This window comes from Budorcas taxicolor, chromosome 19 (assembly GCF_023091745.1).
Source record: "Budorcas taxicolor isolate Tak-1 chromosome 19, Takin1.1, whole genome shotgun sequence".
NCBI lineage: Eukaryota > Metazoa > Chordata > Mammalia > Artiodactyla > Bovidae > Budorcas > Budorcas taxicolor.
The window spans coordinates 50,087,347-50,107,467 of record NC_068928.1 but is presented as its reverse complement, the minus strand read 5'-3'; the positions used below and the strand labels follow the sequence as shown (position 1 = coordinate 50,107,467).

Sequence of the window (20,121 nt, the reverse complement as noted above, 5' to 3'; positions counted from 1 at the left end):
CAAAGGGTATGATGATTTAAAAAGTTGTGAGATGCAGGCAAACTGCCCTCCGAGACGCTTCACCAATGACAGCTCCTGCGACGGGACTTTTTATTCTGGGCGTGAACTCAGTGCTGACTTACTTGCCCTCTTCAGACTCCTGCAGAGGCAAGTGGCATCCACAGCCTTGTCACGTCTGGGGATTTCTCCTGGACGTTCTGTCCAGCACTTTGCCTGTCATCAGTGAATGCCCACGTTGGGTACTGATTCTTTTTTATCTGTCAGGTATGTTGCAAATATTTCTCCCATCTATTGTCTTTTATCTTTGTGTACGATGTCTTTTTCTTACAGATGTTTTAGGATGTGACGACATCAACTCTGTTGATTTTTGCCTTTCCCACTTCTAGGTGGTTTTAGACATTTTCTTTTACCGTTATTTAGGGAAGCCTTCATCATACAAAGGTGAACTGAGCCAGTGTGTGCACAGCCAATGGAGGAAAGGGCAGTTTGAGCAGAATCCCACATCCCTGCACATACGGAAGTCTTAGGAAATGAAAGAGGGATAACCAGAGACGCAGACGAAAACAGTTACAGGCCACTATGTGCTGCTCTATGGTAGTATTTGAAAGACTAGGGACTTTGGAGAGATTTCCAGCAAAATGCACATGTCCAGAATTGATCCAAGAAGAGGCAGAAAATCCATACAGACAGATCACCAGAGAAGAAAAACAGAAGATATTACTAAAAGTCTACCACTAATGAAAACAGCAGGCATGGAAGGCTCTTCTGAGGTCTCTAACTGTCAGAGAAGGCTGCAAACTTGGCCGCGAGGAATGTGTAGTTTTCTCTGACACTGGGAGGCACAGGAGGGCAGGCCTGGCAATGGAGGATCTGCTCCTTTGTTGGATGGATGGGCGGATGGATGGATGTGGGGTAGATGGGTTGAGAGACGTGTGAATGTGTCAGTGAGTGGATGCTGGATAGATAGGCAGGTGGATGACTCACTTACATACTTGGTGGCTGTGAGGCCAGCTGATTAGACTAGGAAGTCACCATGAGGGGAAAGACAGGTTCATTGGAATAAAAGGTCGGAGGGGGAGGGAGGCATGGCTGTGCCTCCCTCTGGAAGCCTCGGGGGCTGGAAGGGCAACTGAGCAGTGGCAGGGCTTGGCACAGAGGCCAAGGTCAAGGAGAAGCAAGGTTCAGATGTGGGAGGGAATGCAGTGGAATTAAGAAATGGAGCCGTAAGTGAATGGAGGCCATGAAATGACAGGTGTGTGGGGCGGGGAGCACATACGTGGCATGGCCTTTGAAAGTAAAAACAGGGTTTTCAGTGAACTTGGCAGAAGATGGCCCAGAAGTGCCCCTAGGGAACAAGCAAAGCCAAACCTTCCCCTTCAACTTGTGGAGCAGAAGGAGGACTGAACGGAAGGAGGGCTTTGTCCAACGGGTCCCAAGGGAAGGAGCCAGCTCCGTGAAAGATACCCACTGTTGCTGCTTGCACACTGATGACATCTAGAAATACACTGAGTGCTGCTCACCCTTCTTTCAGGGGTGGGTTCTTAGAAGGACAGAGCCTCTGAGGGAAGTCTCGCCCAGGTCCCCTAGCCACAAAAGGTGGATGTGTACAGCGGTCTCCAAATACAACTGGGGATCACTTCACATGGATGGTTTGGTTGACCTCTGTGTCTCGGGCACCTGGCACATAGCAACCACTCAGCAAGATGTCTGCTGAAAACACAAGTGACTTGTCTGCTCCTCCTTAGATTTTCCAGGGTCTTCCACACCCTCTCCTCTCAGTTCCGCAGTCTCCTTTGTGCTCCTGAGTCCAACTTCCAATCACTTGGTAATTTCAGGAGTCAACATATTAAGGCTAAATATTAATGTATTCAAAACAACTATTCTCGTTCACGCAGGTAAATGCTGGGGAGAGACCAGGGTGGATGTTCTGTCCCGTCTCCTCCCCTTCAGTGGGAAGTGCTTTCTGGACACTGCAGTGGTCGGGGGTGAGAAGGAGCCGGGAGGGAAGCCGGGGCTCTCGTTAGCCGAGAGAAGCATTTTGTGGATACCCTGTTGCTCTGAGCACTTTACAGGCACACTGGGGCACTCTGCCTCCAATAGGAAATGCAAGTCAGAGACCTTGCTCCTAAAGTTGGTGAGCTGTCATGGAGAGAAGGGTGGCTTAGTTTCACATCAACAACAAGGTGAAATCCCAAAGACCCAAGATTTGGAGATCATCACAGTTACTCAAAGCTGTGGCTGGAAAAGGACAGAGGCAGGAGCCACAGAAGGTGAGGGGGAGGCTGCGAGAAAGGGGCCGGCGCCCTGGCTGCAGGAAAACCAAGGGGTTTAAAAGCAGGTAGGCTGGTGCGCTGAGACGCCAGGAGAGGCTCAACGTCTAGTAGCTCTAGTGGGTTAATCGTGGGACCTCAGGCCCGGTCCATGGGTCCCTTTCTCAGGAACCAGCACCCAAGACCCCCGCGACGGGCAGCCTGGGCGTCTGCAGCCCACGGTCCGGGCTTTGGCCGCACTGCACACACTGCCGCTTTTATCCTGAGGAGGCCAAGGCTGTGGCTGGCCTGGGAACACGGCAGCCTTTGCTGCCACCACAAAGCTGCATAGAAACGCCAGCTGCTTCGCTAACCTGTGGCATTTTTCTCATAAAATGCTGCCAGAAGGGTGGGTTCACAGGACTCTCACTGCAGAGATCAAACCAAGTCCTGTCTGTTCTTCCTTCTGTCCCCACCCCAAGCCTGGGCTGGGCCTCCCTTGCCCAGCCCTCCACCCAGCCCTCCTCGGGCCAGCCCTCCCCTGCACCCTGCACCTCCATCCCCAGAGCAGGGGTGGAGTGAGGGGGAATGACCCACCGGTGAGGTGCCCCAGCTCTGCTCGCAGCCGGTTTCCCAGCTCCAGGAGCTGCTCCTTCTCCAGGCGCAGCCGCAGGATCTTCCTGGCAGCCTCCTTGAGCTTCCTCTGGAGTCGGGGCACAGACAGGACCTGCAGGGGCTGCGTCCCATGGTCCTCTGTCCTTGTGGGTCCGCCGTCTGCAGGAACCTGCGAACAAATCCACACAGCAGAGACCATCAGACGAGCCTGGGGTTGTGGGGGGTGGTAGGAGGAAGTGGGAGTGAGGGTGCGGACGGCGGGAGCCACTGCCTGACCAACTGTCCCAGAACCCACACCACTGGGTGACGTCCCTCCAGCCTAACAGACAAACTTGCATCCCTGCAACATGATGCATCCACAGCAGCCTTTGCTCTCATGGTGGCGGGGGGGCGGGGGGGGGCGGCGGGGGGGGGCGGGGCGGGGCCGGGCGGGAAGTTGGGGAAGGTAAGTGATGAAGCTCGTCAAAGCTCCCAGGCCAAGGCTTGCCTGCCCTTGCTTACTCTGTGGCTCCCCCACCCCCTCACTACCAGTGCTTCTGTGTCTTGCCAGTAAAGACAACGAGGAAGCAGCCCAGGCCCGGGACCCACGAGGGATACACATGTGATTACCGCCTCCTCTGCTGGCCCCTCTGTCATAGGCTGGGTGCCTGCTGTCTGCCTGGTGTGGAAGGGGGCCAGCGGAGACCCGAAGTGAGGCCTGTGAAGGTAACCCAGCCTCGGTTACTCTTTCTCCAGCCCTGGACGTCTGTGCGGCTGGGCCCCTCTCCAGTGCCCCCTCTGCCCTCACTCGCTCAGCACGTTGCTTCCCCTGCCTCCTCTCTGACTTCATCTGTCCAGACTCCTAACTCAGACACTTTCTCCACCTGTCCTTCAGACTTCCCTCAACCATCACAGGCTGGCCCAGGTTTCCCACTGTCCTGACCCTGACAAGAGTGCAGAGAGAAAGCAAAGGAGGCCAAAGGCAGGAGCAGTGGCTACTTGTGGGCCAGGAGGTAGTCCCGGGAAAAACACCCAGGGTCTGAGCCCCTTTGCCCGGGCGGCACCATGTGGCCCTTCAGTCTACCACTGGCCCGGCTGTCCCATTTCCCACTATCCCACGGTCCAACCACATGGCTCTTACACACACATGCTGTCCCACCTAGAGGGGTTTTTGGAATGGGGTGGGGTATGGGGAAAAGAGAAAGGGAAAAAGAAGAATGTGTGTGGCTGCCTTTGTGCTGGGCAGGGGCCCAGGAAGAGCCAGTGGTGTCCAAGGCCCCGAGGGAAGCAGGTGGCCTACTTAGGCATGGCTATTGCTAACACCTATGAAAAGCTGCACTGTTGACCCAGCCAAGCGAACTGGCGCCGGAACGACGAACCTGCTCTGTGTCCCTGGAACAGACCAGCACACCCTGTCCTGGCCCAGTTTCCTGGTGAGTCTTTTCAGGGCTGGCATGCACCTGTGCCCTCCTATGGCCTTGGAGCCACGGTGATTGCACAGCAGTGCCTCCAGCACATGCCTGGCATGTGGCGTGAAGGGGGCATATGGAGGTGAGATGGCAAAGGGAACATCAAAGAAAGGCCTTGGCTCAGGGTCTCTCAAGGGCACAGGACCAGGACTGGTGGGAGACCTGGAGTGTGAATTCACACACGGGGCTGCACAGGTCCCAGGCGGCTGACATGACGACCCCTTTGGGAAGTCATACAGCCTCCAGGGGTGCAGCCCTGGGGTTGGGGTACCAGCCCGGTCAATTCTCCAGGCTTGGTCCCTCTCTACAGGGATATGCTGTACGATTATCTTGTGTTATCTGAAGTAAAATCCTGAAAACAGACTTTCCAAGCCTCAGAACACTTAGAAATCTAAAAATCTCTTCAAAAGCAGCACCCCTGCACCACCACTCCACCCCACCCCTCACCCCCCGCCCAGTACAGATGGCCATTGGCCTGAGCCGAGGAACCAACGCTGCCCAGGACGTGGCAGCACTCCGGGCTGGGGAGTCCTGATCTTGAATGGTCCATGTTCTTTCACACAGTGACCGCATGCGATGAGCAGGGGGCTGCAGCTGGGGCCCCCGCTCGTAAGCTCAGTTCCTGGTAAGATGAAGTTTATTTTGATGACTCTACAGCCTCAGCCCACAGTGACACAATGCTAACAATGACCTGAAACACCTAGGAGCTTCTACACTGCTACATTCAGGGGCCAAGGTCCCACCCTGTGACGGCCAGATCCGCCTGCCCCTACCTTGCTCGGCTGCCAGTCCCAGCATCTTGGCCAGAATCCACGCAGCAGAGGGGAAGCTTGAGGATTCCTAATGACTCTGTTCCCCAGGGAAGGGAGTGCCTGGGCTCCCCCATGCCCCCCACCCCTTCCTGAGAAGCCCTGTGGGGAGACTGAGGACCAGGGAGAAGCAGCAGGGCTCCAGCAGGAGGGAGAGCAGCGCCGGCAGCCAGCACTGCCCCCTAGTGGTCGAAGCCGGGAGAAGCCCAGTAGGCGTCTTGGGGTCTGGGCAGAGGGGCCCACGGGAGGGAGGGGTCTCGGTGAGCAGATAAACAGGGAAGTGTGACCATGCAGCCTGAGGGGAGCTCCGCCGTCTGCAGGGCCCTTCTGGGTTGGAAGTCTGGACTTGATGTGGCAGAATCTCATCCCCAGGAAGAGGCTGCAGGGGTGGCCTGAGGCCCCACGCCCCTGTCTCACTGCTGGTGCTTCCTCCCCTCTCCACATACATCTGTCTCTGAACCATCTGAGGGTGAGTTGGAAACATTGCACCCCTTTATGCCCTGATACTTCAGTTTGTACTTTCTAAAAATAGGGACATTCTCTTAGTAATCAGTTAAGAAAGCTGCCCAGATGGCTGACCCAACCCATCTTGAAAGCTGCACAGCCTCTAGGGGTGCAAAGGTTGAGGCGGTGGGGGAGCGGCTAGGCCATCCTCTCTCTAGGCTTGGTCCTCCTCTATAGGAACATGGCAGAAGTTTTACAGGGCCATGGCATTATGGCCTAATGCACAGTCCACAGGCACCTCCATCAGCTGCCCAGAGGACACCCTTTATGGCCTGTTTCTCCTGCCTGGGGTCCATGTCCTGGGTCCCCTCAGTCCTTGACAGAATGCTCTCAATAGGACAGGCTGCATGTTTAGAGTCCCTCGCTCAGGATCTGTCCAAAATCTCATACTTGGGAGTCAGGAGTGAGGCTGTCCCTCTCCTGTCCATTGGCCCACGATGTCTGTCTGTCCCAGTGTTGGCAAAGGAAGCTGATCCCTTGGAAGTGGTGTCCACAGGCTGCTGCACTGGAAAGTTACTGTCTTCCCTTCACAATAAGAAGAACTTGTGGGGAGACTCCTCATAAACAGCTTGTCCAGAATTTCGGCATCCACTGGTGACTTTCCCATGGTGTCACTCCCTTCACATCCTTAGCTGATGTTCTAAGTAAGAAAGAGTTTCCCTCTCTCCTTCCTTCCCTTGTCAGCTTATTTGCATCAGCATGAATGTAAATTTTGGTAGGCAAATTATAACTGTGACTTCATGATTGATTAGTCTGGATCTGGTCAGTGGGAGCCCTTTATGCTGGCTCCTGGCCCCTTGTCATGTCCCTGTGGCAGTGGAATCGGCCTCCTACCCTGGTTCTTCTCTACAGAGCAGAAGTTCAGGAATGCGATCTAGGCACTGGCTGTGTGCTCACCCACCCTGGGGAGCCACTGTTCCTTGGCTCCCAGTGGATGGAGCCAGGATGTGTGAACACCCCTTTCTTCAAAGTAACCCACGAGTTTAACCTGGTGACTCCAACCCCAATTTGTGCCCCAGAGGTACCTCAGCCCTCCCCACCACCGTTTCCCCAAGTCTCAGAAGCCTGATGCCCACAACCTCTTCTCTGGGCACCCAACACACAGCTGGGGAATTACGAGTGGAGCCTGGATTGGGTGGGCCTAGTCTGGGCCAAGGGTTTCCTGTACGTCCAATTTTTCACCCTAGGAGTGACCTCACCAAGGTCATGGGACACCTAGACCTGGAAGGAGGTGGGACCCTGACAACTGTGCAGAAACTACTAGACCCAGAGAGCTCACTCAACACCCACCCTGGGAGAATAGCCGTGGGCCTCAAGTTGCTTCAGATCCCAGGCTGTCTGCCAAGAGATAAGTACTTCAACTTTAATTTCCACTAATTTGCAGGGTTTCTTCCTCTTTCGCTCAAAGTGGGTGGGGTCAGTGAGTTCTGTGAGGGCTGCTAACAGGGGAGCTATGAGGGCCACTGGGGCTGCAGCAAGCCCCTGGCAGCACCTGGAGCAGCCGTGGCCGTGGCAGGAGAGCAGACACGTCACCGCTGGCGACTGCTGCCTGGGCCTGGAGCCGCTGGACTTGACTCCTGAGACGCAGGGCTGTGGAGCTGTCTGAGGCTCCTGGGGATGGCATCTACCTACCCGTGGCACAGAGGGTTCACTTTCCACTTCCAGTGTCCCCACAGCTCAGACTCCCTCAGCCTCCCCCTCACGAGCCCCTAAAGACACTCCTCACGTTTGCCTCCGCCAAGGCACAGCGGCCCCCCACCGTGTTCACTGGGCCAGACGGCGTCCTGGGCTGCGTATTCTCCCTTCGAGGCCCTTCACAGCCCCCGATAGTGGGTCCTGGAGTCGGGTCCCCTGTGTGTCCCTAAGTCACTTTCCTAGCTTGGTCTGTGGGATGAGAGCTACTCAGCAGGGGGTGGGGTGGGTGGGGAATACAGTCAATGCTGTTTCTGCCCGAGGCCTCTCAGCACCTTCATCTTATTGTCCCTAACACCTCCCACTTACGACTGTCACCATCTGCAAACAGGTGACACGGGTAACTGCAGGTCACCATCTGTGATCGCAGGTACCTGACAGGTCTCAGGAGGTGTGTCACGTGATGTCCTGTGACAAAAGCCATTCTTTGCAGCATTTCTATAACAGCGTTCAGGAAGTGGGAAAGCAGCCTGTCTAGTAGGCACGCAGGGGAAACGTGCTGTGGTAGAACTCATGCCCTGGCCTGGGACCTTGGCCTAAACCCAACCACGGAACTGGAGGGGGGCTGGGTGCCAAGGGCCTGACCGGGACCAGGACACTAGGTGGCCTGCTGGCCAGTGCTTCAGGCAGTATCTCAAACACTCTGAAAAGCTCATGAGATACACAGGGTCCACCCCGGGGGTCCTCTGGAAGGAAAAGTCACCTTGTTACATCCATTTCAGGGCTTCCCAGGCCCTTGAAGCACATGGTCAAGGCCTCCTGTTCCAGAGGACACAGAATGGCCCCCTTCATGTGTGCAGGCTCCCTACATAGTTTTAAATGAGGGATCTCAGCGACCTGCAGGACAAGGGCACGGTGGCAGCCCTTTACGGAGTCTGCAGAGAACAGCCCAGACAAAGCCAGCCTAGCCAGGGAAGAAGAGGGAGGGAGGGGAGGGCTCCCCACTGGCCAAGACCGCACCCCAGACCAGTCCCGCACAGGATGCAGAGCACCACGGGGCACCCACCTCTCCTCCAACAGCTGCAGTATCTGAGGCCTTTGGTTGCTGCCTGCCGGCAGCGCCCCCACTTTCCTTCCTAGCTGACCCGAGATGCTTCTCCAGCTCGGCCACCTGCTTCTGCAGCTGCAGAGCCTCCAGGTGCACCTGGTCCAGCTCGTGGGGAAGCTCTCGCTGGATGGTGTCCACGTCCAGGGGTTCCTGCAGCACCTGGGGGGCCATTTTAGAGGCAATGTTAGGAAGGAGGCAGGCTCTGGGAGGGGGTCTGGAACAGATCAGCAGGGAGGACTGGGAAGCAGGAGAAGGGAGGTACTAGGTGGCAGGAAGTCCAGAAAGACCAGAAGGACACATGCTGGTCAGCCTCCCCTCTCTGGCTTAATTCCAACCTCCATAAGACTGCATCACTGCAACCAAGCCACTGCACTTCTGCATGAGCAGGCTGGGTCAGCTGCAGGGTGGCCAGGAGGTGCACGAGCAGAGTCCAGGCCAGAGCTCTGGGGCCACCCTGTCCTTCGGCTGCCTCTCTGGACATCTGCTCTCCCGGCATAAAGAGGGAGAGACAGGCAAAAAGAAAGACTCACTTCTCTACAACCTCAACTTTCCCATTTTATTCTCAGGAAGATAAGATACCATCTTCCTATTCTGGAGGCTTCCACCAGGCTTCCACCTGGTGACTCAGCTGGTAAAGAGTCTGCCTTAATGCAGGAGACCTGGGTTTAATCCCTGAGTCAGGAAGATTCCCTGGAAAAGGGAACGGTAACCCATTCCAGTATTTTTGTCTGGAGAATTCCATGGAAAGAGGAGCCTGGCAGATCACAGTTCATAGGATTGCAGAATCACACATGACTGAGTGACTAACACTTTCCTGTTCCAGGGATTTCAATAACGAGTTTGTAATGAATACTTTATTCTTTGTCACATACACCAAAAAAGGTGATCATCTGATAAACAAACACTGTTGCTGCTGCTGCTAAGTCACTTCAGTCGTGTCTGACTCTGTGCGACCCCACAGATGGCAGCCCACAGGCTCCCCTGTCCCTGGGATTCTCCAGGCAAGAACATTGGAGTGGGCTGCCATTTCCTTCTCCAACGCATGAAAGTGAAAAATGAAAGTGAAGTCACTCAGTCGTGTTCAAGTAAAAACAAATAGAAAACACTTTAGGGTAGACTTTTTCCCTCAGGACAATCAAATAATCTGTGATTACCAAGACAAAATCAAAAGTTCTTATTTACATATTTATTTCCTGTTTGTAGCTTGTGGGGCGTGTGAAATCCTCATGGTGGAGCAGAACTGGGAAAGGGCACAGATCTGAAGGACCCCTGCCCTCATATGTGACATAGGTCTGCAATCCCAGAAAGAGAAAAGCTGTCAAGTTCATTTCCACTGCAATAGCACAACTGCTCTTCAGTCAAGATAAGGCATCTGATTTCCAGGCACTGCCTGCTCCCCACAGAAGACAGAAAGCTCCGAGCAATGTCTGTCACTAGCCAGGAGTCCTGTTCCACAGAAGATGCAGAGTCTGTAGGATGGTGTAACCTACATACTTATGGACTTGAAAGGACATGGGAAAAGGGCCCCATGGGAGAGAAACACCACAAGGCAACATGGAGGTGTGACACCACCAACATCAGCAGTAAGAGCTGTGCTCCCAGGAACATCATCAAGACCATGAAAAGCTAAGGCAGGGAATGGGAGGAAAAGTCTGCAAATCACGTATCTGACCAGAGACTCGAACCCCCAAATACAAAGAACTCTGATGATTCAACAGTGAGATGACAAACAGCCCAATTAAAAATGGACAGAGGATACTCATGGACATTTCTTCAAAAAAGACATACAAATGGCTGATAGGCACATGAAAACATGCTCAACGTCATTTTTTATCAGTTCAGTTCAGTTGTTCGGTCATGTCCAGCTCTTTGCCACCCCATTTCTTTTATCAAGAAAATGCAAATGGGCCACAGAGAGGTCCACCTCAAACCTGCTAGGATGGCTAGAGTCAAAAAGACAGAAAGCAGTTGCTGCTGGTGAGGACGTGAGACACGGGGGCCCTCGTGCACCTTCTGGGAGTGGAAAGTGCACAGCCACTGTGGAAATGTTTAGTGGTTCTCCAGAAAGTTAAATGTAGAATTACGCTGCGACCAGGGATTCCACTCCTTTGCGTCTACCTGGAAGAACTGAAACAGACGCTTGGACAGACAGGAATCCACCACATTGACAGCAGCCAAATGGCGGAAGCAACCCAAGTGTCTGGCAGATGAGCGGGTACACTGAATGTGGGGTTCTTAAGAGGAAGTTCCAACCCCTGCTTCAATATCGATGAACCCTGAGGACGTTATGCTGAGTGAAAGCAGCCAGTCACAGAAGAAGAAATACTGAGTGATTTCACTCATAGGAGGCTCCCAGAGGAGCCGGCTTCACAGAGACCGGAAGAGTAGAGTTTACCAGAGCTGGGGGCAGGAAACAGGGAGTTAAGTGTTTCATGGGGACAGTTTCTGTTCGAATGATAAAAATGTCCTATTGGGAATAGACCCTGGTGATGGGTACACAATACTGTGAATATACTTAATGTTACTGAATTGTACACGCAAAAATGTCAAATTTTGTCATGTATATTTTACCAGAATTTTTAAAAAAACACTAAACAAAAGAGGTATCATGAGATAATAGCAATAAAACGCAGGCTGGGTCACCAGCCCCAGGTGCCAGGGTGGAGATGCACTGGAGTTTGACCAGTTGTCCCACCTCCACAGGAAGGAGTGGGTCACCCCAGCGCCTGCTTACAACCTGTCTCCGAGAAGGCAGGGCCGAGGGGACTGCAAGGGCCGGCACTGGGTGAAGCATCTGGAGTCACAGACAGTGGTGACCAGCACATGCTGTTGCCGTAGCTCGGTGCCTGGGCTTGACGTGGGTCCCTGGACTTGCCCAGCACACCCTGGGTGGGCAGAGACAGGCCCTGCCTGTCAACGGCCAGCACTGTCCCCCCTGCCCTGGACTCCCCTCTGTCGTCTGCCCGGTCCTCACCGTGTGCCTCCCAGGGACACATGAGAGGCGAACCAGCTGCTCCCAGCAATAACCCCGTCCTCACAGGGAGCCGGAGGCACAGAGAGGCCACAGCAGATTCCTGGGGTTCACTGCCACCCCGGCAGTGCCCTCAGCTGGGAGACCTACGCAGTTGAGCATCAGAGGGTGGCCATACCTTCTGTCTCAGTCGTGCCACCAGGAAGCTCAGGAGATGCACTCTGTCTCCAAGCCTTCTGAGTGCCAGTCCCATGGACGCTCTATCGACTGGCACAGCTCCTCCTGCAGAAAGAGCGATTTTGTCAGAATAACATTCCTACCATCCTGGGGGAGCTTCCAACTGCCTGCTGTTGCCTCGAGAAGGACGTCTGTGGTGTCCAGGGCAGAGGTGCGTAGGTATGTTCTTCTCTGCCCTCCTCCAAGGATGACTACTTGTCACTGCTGGTCCACTGGGACGTTGAAGACATTCTAAAGCTAAGTGGATGCAGCTGGGTGCCCACAAGGACTGAGATGAGATGCACATGAAGAACAAACCTTATGCCAATAAAGTAGGAGTCTTTGCAGAAGAAAAATCCAGCTTTACCAGCTAGTGTCTGTTAGAGGCCAACCTGTGTTGACTCCTAGTCATTTGGCTAGGAATAACGAAAATGTCCACACAATCCACAGGTCAAAGAAGAAATCACAGTGGCTATTAGAAATTACTTTGAACCGAATTACCATAAAAGCATGGCTTATCAAAACTTAAGGAATGCATCTAAAGCTGTCCTTTCAAAAGTACTTATAGCCACAGCAGATTTTTTTAGAAAAGAAGGATGAAAGATAAATGAGCTGAATGTCCATTTCAAAAATGAGGGAAAAAGCAAATAAGGTAGAAGAAAGGACAGAATAAGCCAGCATTAGATGCACTGGAGAACGAAATGGCAGCCCACTCCAGTGTTCTTGCCTGGAGAATCCCAGGGACGGCGGAGCCTTGTGGGCTGCCGTCTATGGGGTTGCACAGAGTCGGACATGACTGAAGCGACTTAGCAGCAGCAGCAGATGCTGAGGAAACACAAAACAATGTGTAATAGCGGATGACACAATGCTCAAAACATCCATGACAGAATCCAAAATCACTCATTATACCAACAACAAGGAAGACTGTACCTTGAATGATAAAAGTCCATATCAAGAAGACAGATTAAAGCAATTCCAACAGGCAATATAATACAGTCTCAAAACAAATGGAATATTGGAAGTTTCAGCAAAGGTATGAAAAAAAAATTTTTTTAATGGAAATTTTAGCACCGAAACCATAATAAAAATCTCACTGGATGGGCTCAACAGAAGAAAGAATTGGTGAACTTGAAGAAAAAACAGAAAATTTCCAATCTGAACAACAGAGAAAACAGATTGGAAACAGACAGACAGAGCCTCAGTGACCCAGGGGAGAAAAACAAAAGTTCTAATACTCTTGCCACTGGAGTCCAAAAAGGAAGGACAGGGTGGAGCTAGAAAAAATACTTGAAGTAATGGTTGAAAACTTCTCAAATTTGGTTCAGTTTCAATGCCAAGAGGATAAGCCAAGGAAATCTATGCCCAGACCATCATAATCAGATTTCTGAAACTAAAGACAAACTTTGAAAGCAGGCAGAGAGAAATGATCGAAAGGCAATAGACTTCTCATCAGAAACAATCATCTGATTTCTCCCCAGAAGAAAATGGTTTAAGTGCTGAAAGCAAAGAACTATACACTCATAATTTTATAGCAGTGAGTACACTCTTCAGGGATGAAGGTGAAACAAAGACATCTCAGATGTAGGGAAACCTTGTGAGTCTGTCACGGCAGCCTTGCTGAAAAGGGTCTGCTGAAACAAGTGCTTCAGACAGAAGGAACCTAGAATGAAGAAACAGTCACAGAAAGGATAAGGATTCAAGGAAAGAATGGACCATACCTCTCCTCCTGAGTTTTTAAAATTATGTTTGACAGCTGAAAGCAAAAGTGAGAATCCTGTCTGATGTGGTTCTCGATGTACACAGGGGTGGTATTTGCAACAAAAATGGGCTGTTTAGGCCTGACTGGTGGTAAGATCCCCACATTCCACTTGAAATTGCAAAGTGCTGACACTAGGTGACCGTGATAAGTAAGTATACTGTAATTCCTGGGGAAAACACTAGAAAAAGTACCTAAAGAGATAGACCAAAAAACCAGATCAAACTAGAACACTAAATAATGTTCAAGTGGGGTCGCAAAGAGTCGGACACGACTGAGCGACTGAACTGAACTGAACTGAACCCAGTGGAGGCAGAATCATAACAAACAACACAGATTCGTATTACAATAGGAATAGGAAGAAATTTCCTTAATCTGACACAAAAAAGTAATGATTAAACTTAAAAGTGTTGAAAATTCTTCTCTGGGATCGGGAAGAAAGTCAGCTATGATCAACATCATAATAAAGAGTTCAGTCAGGGGGAAATAATATAAGAAAAAAAAAAGTAAAAGATATCAGCATTGGAAAAGCCAAAAGTAAGACTTCTACTACCTGGGACAAGATGACTGTATAGGCAGAGTGTCCTGCCTGGCTTTTTCTTTCCCTCCTGAACAATCGAGCCCATAAATCATCAGATGGGCGGCTGGAAGTTACCCTCCGGGGCTGATCTGCCTGAGAGCTGCAATCCAGCTGGTGAGGGAATTGGGATGGAGGGCAGCCTGGCTCGGCTGTCAGAGCCAGGGTGGGCCTGGGTCAAAGGGTGGGGCCTCTATGTGGGAAAAGGCCTCCGTCCATGCAAGGGAGGGTGCTCACACCCAAGAACTGGATGGAAGAAGTAACGTATGGAGGACAAGGAGCCAGGCTTCTCGTTGGAAAAGGAAGCTAAGAGAAATGGAAGTGGAGACCAGAACAAGCCTGTAAGGCTGGACCAACCATAGAGGAACAAACTAATGAATAAATTTGTCTTAAACACTCTGAATTTCTGTTGCCTTAGGAGATGGATCCAAAAAAATACTGCCAAGGTTTATGCAGAGGGTTTTGCCTATAAGTTTTCTTCTAGGAGTTTTATGATTTCTGGCCTCACATTTAGGTCTGTAATCCATTTTGAGTTTATTTTTATAAGTGGTGTTAGAGAATGTTCTAATTTTGCTATTTTACATGTAGCTAGCTGTCCAGTCTTCCCAGCACCACTTATTGAAGAGACTTCCTTCTCCCCATTGCATATTCTTGAGTCCTTGATCACAGAATGAAATTTGGCCATTTGCAACAACATGGATGGACCAGAAGGGCATTATGCTAAGTGAAATAAGTCAGAGAAAGATAAACACAGTATGATGTCTATGTGTGAAATCTAAAAAATATAACTAGTAATATAAAGAAAAAGAAACAGACTCACAGACACAAATAACGCTTAATGTGGGGAAAGGGAAGCACGGAAGGGTGAGATAATGGTAGAGAATTTAGAAGTACAAACCATTATGTATAAAGTAAGTAAGATACAAGGACATACTGCACAGGAGAGGGCTCATTGTGCAGTGTGGGCAGGAACCAGAGCAATGGCTCTCTCAGCTGCTAGTTCAGTTTTCAGTTGCCCAGTCGTGTCTGACTCTTTGCGACCTCAGGAATCGCAGCATGCCAGGCCTCCCTGTCCATCACCAACTCCCGGAGTTCACTCAGACTCACGTCCATCGAGTCGGTGATGCCATCCAACCATCTCATCCTCTGTCATCCCCTTCTCCTCCTGCCCCCAATCCCTCCCAGCATCAAAGTCTTTTCCAATGAGTCAACTCTTCACATGAGGTGGCCAAAGTATTGGAATTTCAGCTTTAGCATCAGTCCTTCCAAAGAACACCCAGGATTGACCTCCTTTAGAATGGACTGGTTGGATCTCCTTGCAGTCCAAGGGACTCTCAAGAGTCTTCTCCAACACCACAGTTCAAAAGCTGCTAATGGGGGAGGAAATGATGTGAACAGTCTGGTCTGACCATCAACCAAAACATGCTGCTGCTCAAAAGAAGTCAGACGAGAATACACACTTGTAATTCCCTTTATCTGAAAATTCAGCCATAGGGTGAGGAGTCAGGAGAGTGGCTGGCTCGGCAGGAGGAGGTGGGGCTGGGGCGGCACCTTTGTAACGTCTCCTTGGGCTGTGTTACTGGGAAGTCATTAGAGCACACAACACGAGACGAGGACGCTCACCGGTGGTATCTGTGGAGGCCGGGACACTGGGTTGAGCGCAAGCACGGGACAAGGATGTCTTCGAAGGTTCTAACACATCTAGTTGCTCCTCCAGTGTTTTAAATTTATGCTTTAGATTTTGCATTTCTGCTTCAAGGGCCAGAACGTAACCTTCCAAAAAACACAGTAAACACATAGGCAGGGGCGTTTACACTCTCACCCTTTATCTACCTCCTGCGGCCCCCCAGTCCAACCCTCAAGACTGTCCCATGCTGTCTGTGTGTCACCAGCTCGCCATGCTCTCCGAGTGGGCCCCATTATCAGGAGCCCTCAGTCTTGTGATCCCTGATGCAGACGTGACAATCCCATCCTGAGCGCAGCCGTCAGAGGTGCTGCCCCTCCACTCACCATCCTTTGAGTCCCTGCCCTGAACAGCAGGAGGCAAGGCCACCTCTGTGGCTCGGGACGCTTCCCCGAGGAAAGGCCTGGTCCTCCAGGAGAGCGCAGTGCCAACGAGCCCCTGGCCCAAGTCTGTCTCTGGTTTCCAGCTGTGTCACGTGTGCATCCTTCCCTTTCCCCCTCCACGAACCAATACAAAGTTTTTATTGTACATAAAAAATATGACTTAAGATCCTTTCTCTTGGAGGGAAAGCAGCTGTCATACTTTGGCATAATCTATAATGAGGATGCTCATTTTTAAGACTCCAAGTGAAGCCTATTTATGGACCCAGTAGAGATGACTCCTCATCTTCCCTCTCCCCCTTGCTCACCAGGAACCGCAGAATCCGCTGCTGCCTTTGGGTCAGGCTGGTTTGTTTGTGAGGGCTCCCCTCCTAACCGGGCAGAAGGAAGAATCTGGTCACTTAGAGCTTCCATTTCTTTCCTCATTTGTGCAATAACATTTCGCAAACTTGTGTTCTGCTCTTTTAGCTGCTGGATCTCACTAGACGGAAAACTTTTATTGATTTCTTCTCCTTGATACCTTAGAGGCCTCTGCCAAATACAGAAAAAAGAAAAAGAAAATGGTTAGAGCCAAGAACCAGTGATTCCCTTGTGCATCTGAGGCTGGCTGTGTCTGTGTCTGCCAGCACCCTCCAGCCCCCCTGTCCCTGCTGCCCCTCATCTGTCCTGGAGGTGGGTAATGTTGGCAGAACTATGAAAATGCTTTTTCTTTTATGTTTCATAAAGACAAGACCACTGTTTTTCAAAGATAATTTTTATTGAGAGATTTGGGGACTCTTTCTTTTTAGTCAAAAACTCATCATTCACCCGTTAGAGGGGCAGTTATTTAAAAAAAAAAGAGAGAGAGAGAGAGAGACTTCCCTGGGGGTCTGGTGGCTAAGACTGTGCTCCCGATGGAGCGGGCCTGGGTTCGATCCCTGGTCAGGGAACTAGATCTCACATGGTGCAACTAAGACCCAGTGCAACCACATAAAATAAATAAATATAACAAAAGGTGGACAATAACAAGTGTTGGTGAGGATGTGGAGAAAATGGAACCCTTGCACACTGTAAAAAGTAAAAGTACTCGGTGGTTTGTAAATGTGAGATGTAACACAGTGCAGCTGCTGTGGAAAACAATCTGGCTGTTCCTCAACAAAGTGAACCCAGAGCTAGTACATAACCCAGCAAGTCCACTCTTGGGTACAGACCCGAGAGAAGTGAAAACACAGATCCACACAGAAACCTGCAGACATGTCTGGAGCAGCATTAATCACAGTAGCCAAAATGGAAACATCCAAATGTCCACCAACAGATGATGGACAAAGTTAACAGCATGAAACAGTATATAGCCATAAAAAGGAATGACATTCTGACACACACTACAACATGGATGGAACATGAAAACATCATGCTGAGTGATAGTCGAGGACTTTAAAGCAGTTCGCATAAATATACACCAGGATTTAAACAAAAATATGAAAAAACAGAAATGGAAGATATCAAAAAGAACAAAACAGCATCTACAGAGATGAAAAATACATTGTTTGAAGGAAAAATTCATTGGATAGGATGGGATTAAGAGCAGATAAGATACTACAGGAGGAAAGGCTAAGTGAACATAAACACAGAGCAGTAGAAAGCCTTCAAACTCAAGAACAGAGTGAAAGACAAAAGAACAAGTAACACCAGAGCTCTAACGACTGCAGAACAATGTGAAGCAGACATACACGAACCCAGATCAATGAGGGGATGGAAAAGGATGCAGAACGTGTTGGCAAAAAAATTTCAAATTTGATGAAAACCTAAGTGCATAGATCCAAGAAGTTCAACAAACCCAAAGTAAGATAAACACAAAGAAAGTCACACCAAAGAGCACATCATGGTCAAACTGTTTAAAAACAGTGATGAAGGAAATCTCTTAAAAACCACCAGAGGAAAAAGGGCACATTACATTCCTGCGGAAGGACAAATAAAAGAAACTGCCAACTTCTCATAAGAACCAATGAAACCTAGAAGACTTCCCACTAAGATACCATGCCGAGAGGTCCGGCCATGGAGTTGAGCTGGGGTGAACGTTGGGCCAGCTTTATTCCAGAGCACTAGGGTGAACTAATGTAAAATTTCTGCAGTGGTATATATTACTTTTGTTTCCAAAGTGAAGCTATTTCTTCTGTTACCGCTAGTCCCCAGCTTTTCAAGCCACCTCTGGCTCCGCTATGCACCTGCCTGCCTCCTTCCAGCCACTGCTCTGGCCCCACTGCTGCTAAGTAGCTTCAGTCGTGTCCAACTCTGTGTGACCCCATAGATGGCAGCCCACCAGGCTCCCCCGTCCCTGGGATTCTCCAGGCAAGAACACTGGAGTGGGTTGCCATTTCCTTCTCCAATGCATCAAACTGAAAAGTGAAAGTGAAGTCGCTCAGTCGTGTCCGACTCCTAGCGACCCCAAGGACTGCAGCCTTCCAGGCTCTTCCGTCCATGGGATTTGCCAGGCAAGAGCACCGGAGTGGGTTGCTACTGCCTTACTACTCCTCCTGCAAACATCCAACCTCCCTCTTTGTGCCCACTGGGCCGTTCGCCACCTTCTCTGCGGCAGAGCCTTAGGCTGCTCCCGCTCAGGCAGACAGTAGAGTGGTCAGGGCTGTGCCAACTGGCCGGCACTGCTCACATTCTCCCTCTGCCACCTGTGGGGAAGGGACCACCCCTCTTAGGGCCTCAGCTTCCTTGTCCTGAACAACAGGATCCACCTCAAAGTTGCAGTGCAGCCCATTCCCAAAGTGAATCTTCTGTCCCTGTGGCTGTGGCTGCGTTTACCCTAGCAGCCTGCCTGGCGGTGGTGCCTTGGTCTCTGTGGGGTGATCACTCCGGCCCTGCCTACGCGCCATCATTGAAACTAGTGCCAAGCAAAGAGGAAGCTGTGGCCACAGCCAAGAGGCTGCCTGTCTGTGCAGTGCAATCAGTGGTGGGCTCAGCGCTTCCCAGGAAGCGCCATGTCTTCCTCCCTGAGCAGCCTCTGTCTCAGCTTCAGTGCACGACAGACCCCTGCTGCTCCTACTTAGTGTCTGCCAAGGGCCCACCTCTACAGAACTCAGCACCAACCGCCGCCTGCCAGCCGACATCCGCCGCCTTACCAGGCCACACCCTTAACCTGGTCACAGTATTAAGGCCCTGAAGGGGGGACATAGGTGTTTTGCTATTATCTGGAGGATTCCAGACTTCACTCCTCTGGGTCAACAGAAACTTGCACAGCATCCTCCACCACCCCAGGTCCCTGCTTGGTAAGGAGGCCACACCTCTGTGTTAAGACCACCAAGCCAGCTCACCTTCACTGGTGTCTGAGGTGCTGCTCTGCCACGCCCCCTCATGTTGCCTCCAGGGGCCCCTGTACAGAACAGAGGTGCACATCCCCCCGACTCTGCATGCGGCACTTGTTTCTGACCCCTCAGCCATTTCTAAGGTTCCTGTTCACTTAACAAGGCAACTAGCTGCTGACAGGCCTCCCTGACCAGCTGAGCTGGTGCTTAGAGACAAATGTCTTGTAATTGCCAGCCTGGCGGTAAAATACAAAAAAGAAAAATTTGGGTAGGGAGGCTTATTAATAAAAACAACAACAAAGAAGCATTCGTTTTCTACCTAGAGAAGGCACCCATGCAAAAACCACCAGCGATGAGTCCCCAGGACCATAGGTGACCCTGGAGACTAGGGTTGGCCCCTCCTTTCCTCCTGGGAACACCAGTGCTCCCAAGCCTGACCACTGGCTGAGTGTGAATCTTCCCAGAGGTTTGTTAATAGACACACCTTCCGGAGCTTGACCCCTAGGGCATCAAGTCTAGTATGTCCTGCTGGGATGCTCTCATGTGACCTTAATTAATCATCCATCTTAACTAATCACATCCACAAAGACCCTATTTCCAAGGAAGGTTGCACCCTGAGGCACCAGGACTAGAATACGCCTTTCGGGGCCACCATTCACCCTGGGGTCATCTCATAGTCAGTGTCAGGCTCTGGCTGGCACACAGCAGCACGGGAGTCTGTGCTTTTTGAGAGGAACAGCCATCGTCACATATCGAATGGTTCAGTCACCACATGTGAAAAAGCGTGTTTTGGGATAAAGCTCTGACCTTTTGGTTCTCTGTGTTACCGTCTGCCATGGTACAATATCTGAATTTGAGGTTTTTTGATATTTCAGATAC

The 20,121-nt window shown here is 51.0% G+C and overlaps 1 protein-coding gene across 1 annotated transcript in view; it reads right to left on the bottom strand.

The window, feature by feature from the left end:
* Window positions 1-20,121, bottom strand: part of CCDC57 (coiled-coil domain containing 57) — a 109,034-nt gene that overhangs the window by 50,214 nt on the left and 38,699 nt on the right. Inside the window, exons 11-15 of the mRNA XM_052658304.1 lie at window positions 16,258-16,480; window positions 15,509-15,658; window positions 11,515-11,618; window positions 8,324-8,524; window positions 2,847-3,033 (exon numbers count right to left, since the gene is read on the bottom strand). Of these exons, the coding sequence (XP_052514264.1) occupies window positions 2,847-3,033; window positions 8,324-8,524; window positions 11,515-11,618; window positions 15,509-15,658; window positions 16,258-16,480 (865 nt within the window). The remainder of the gene's footprint in view (window positions 1-2,846; window positions 3,034-8,323; window positions 8,525-11,514; window positions 11,619-15,508; window positions 15,659-16,257; window positions 16,481-20,121) is intronic.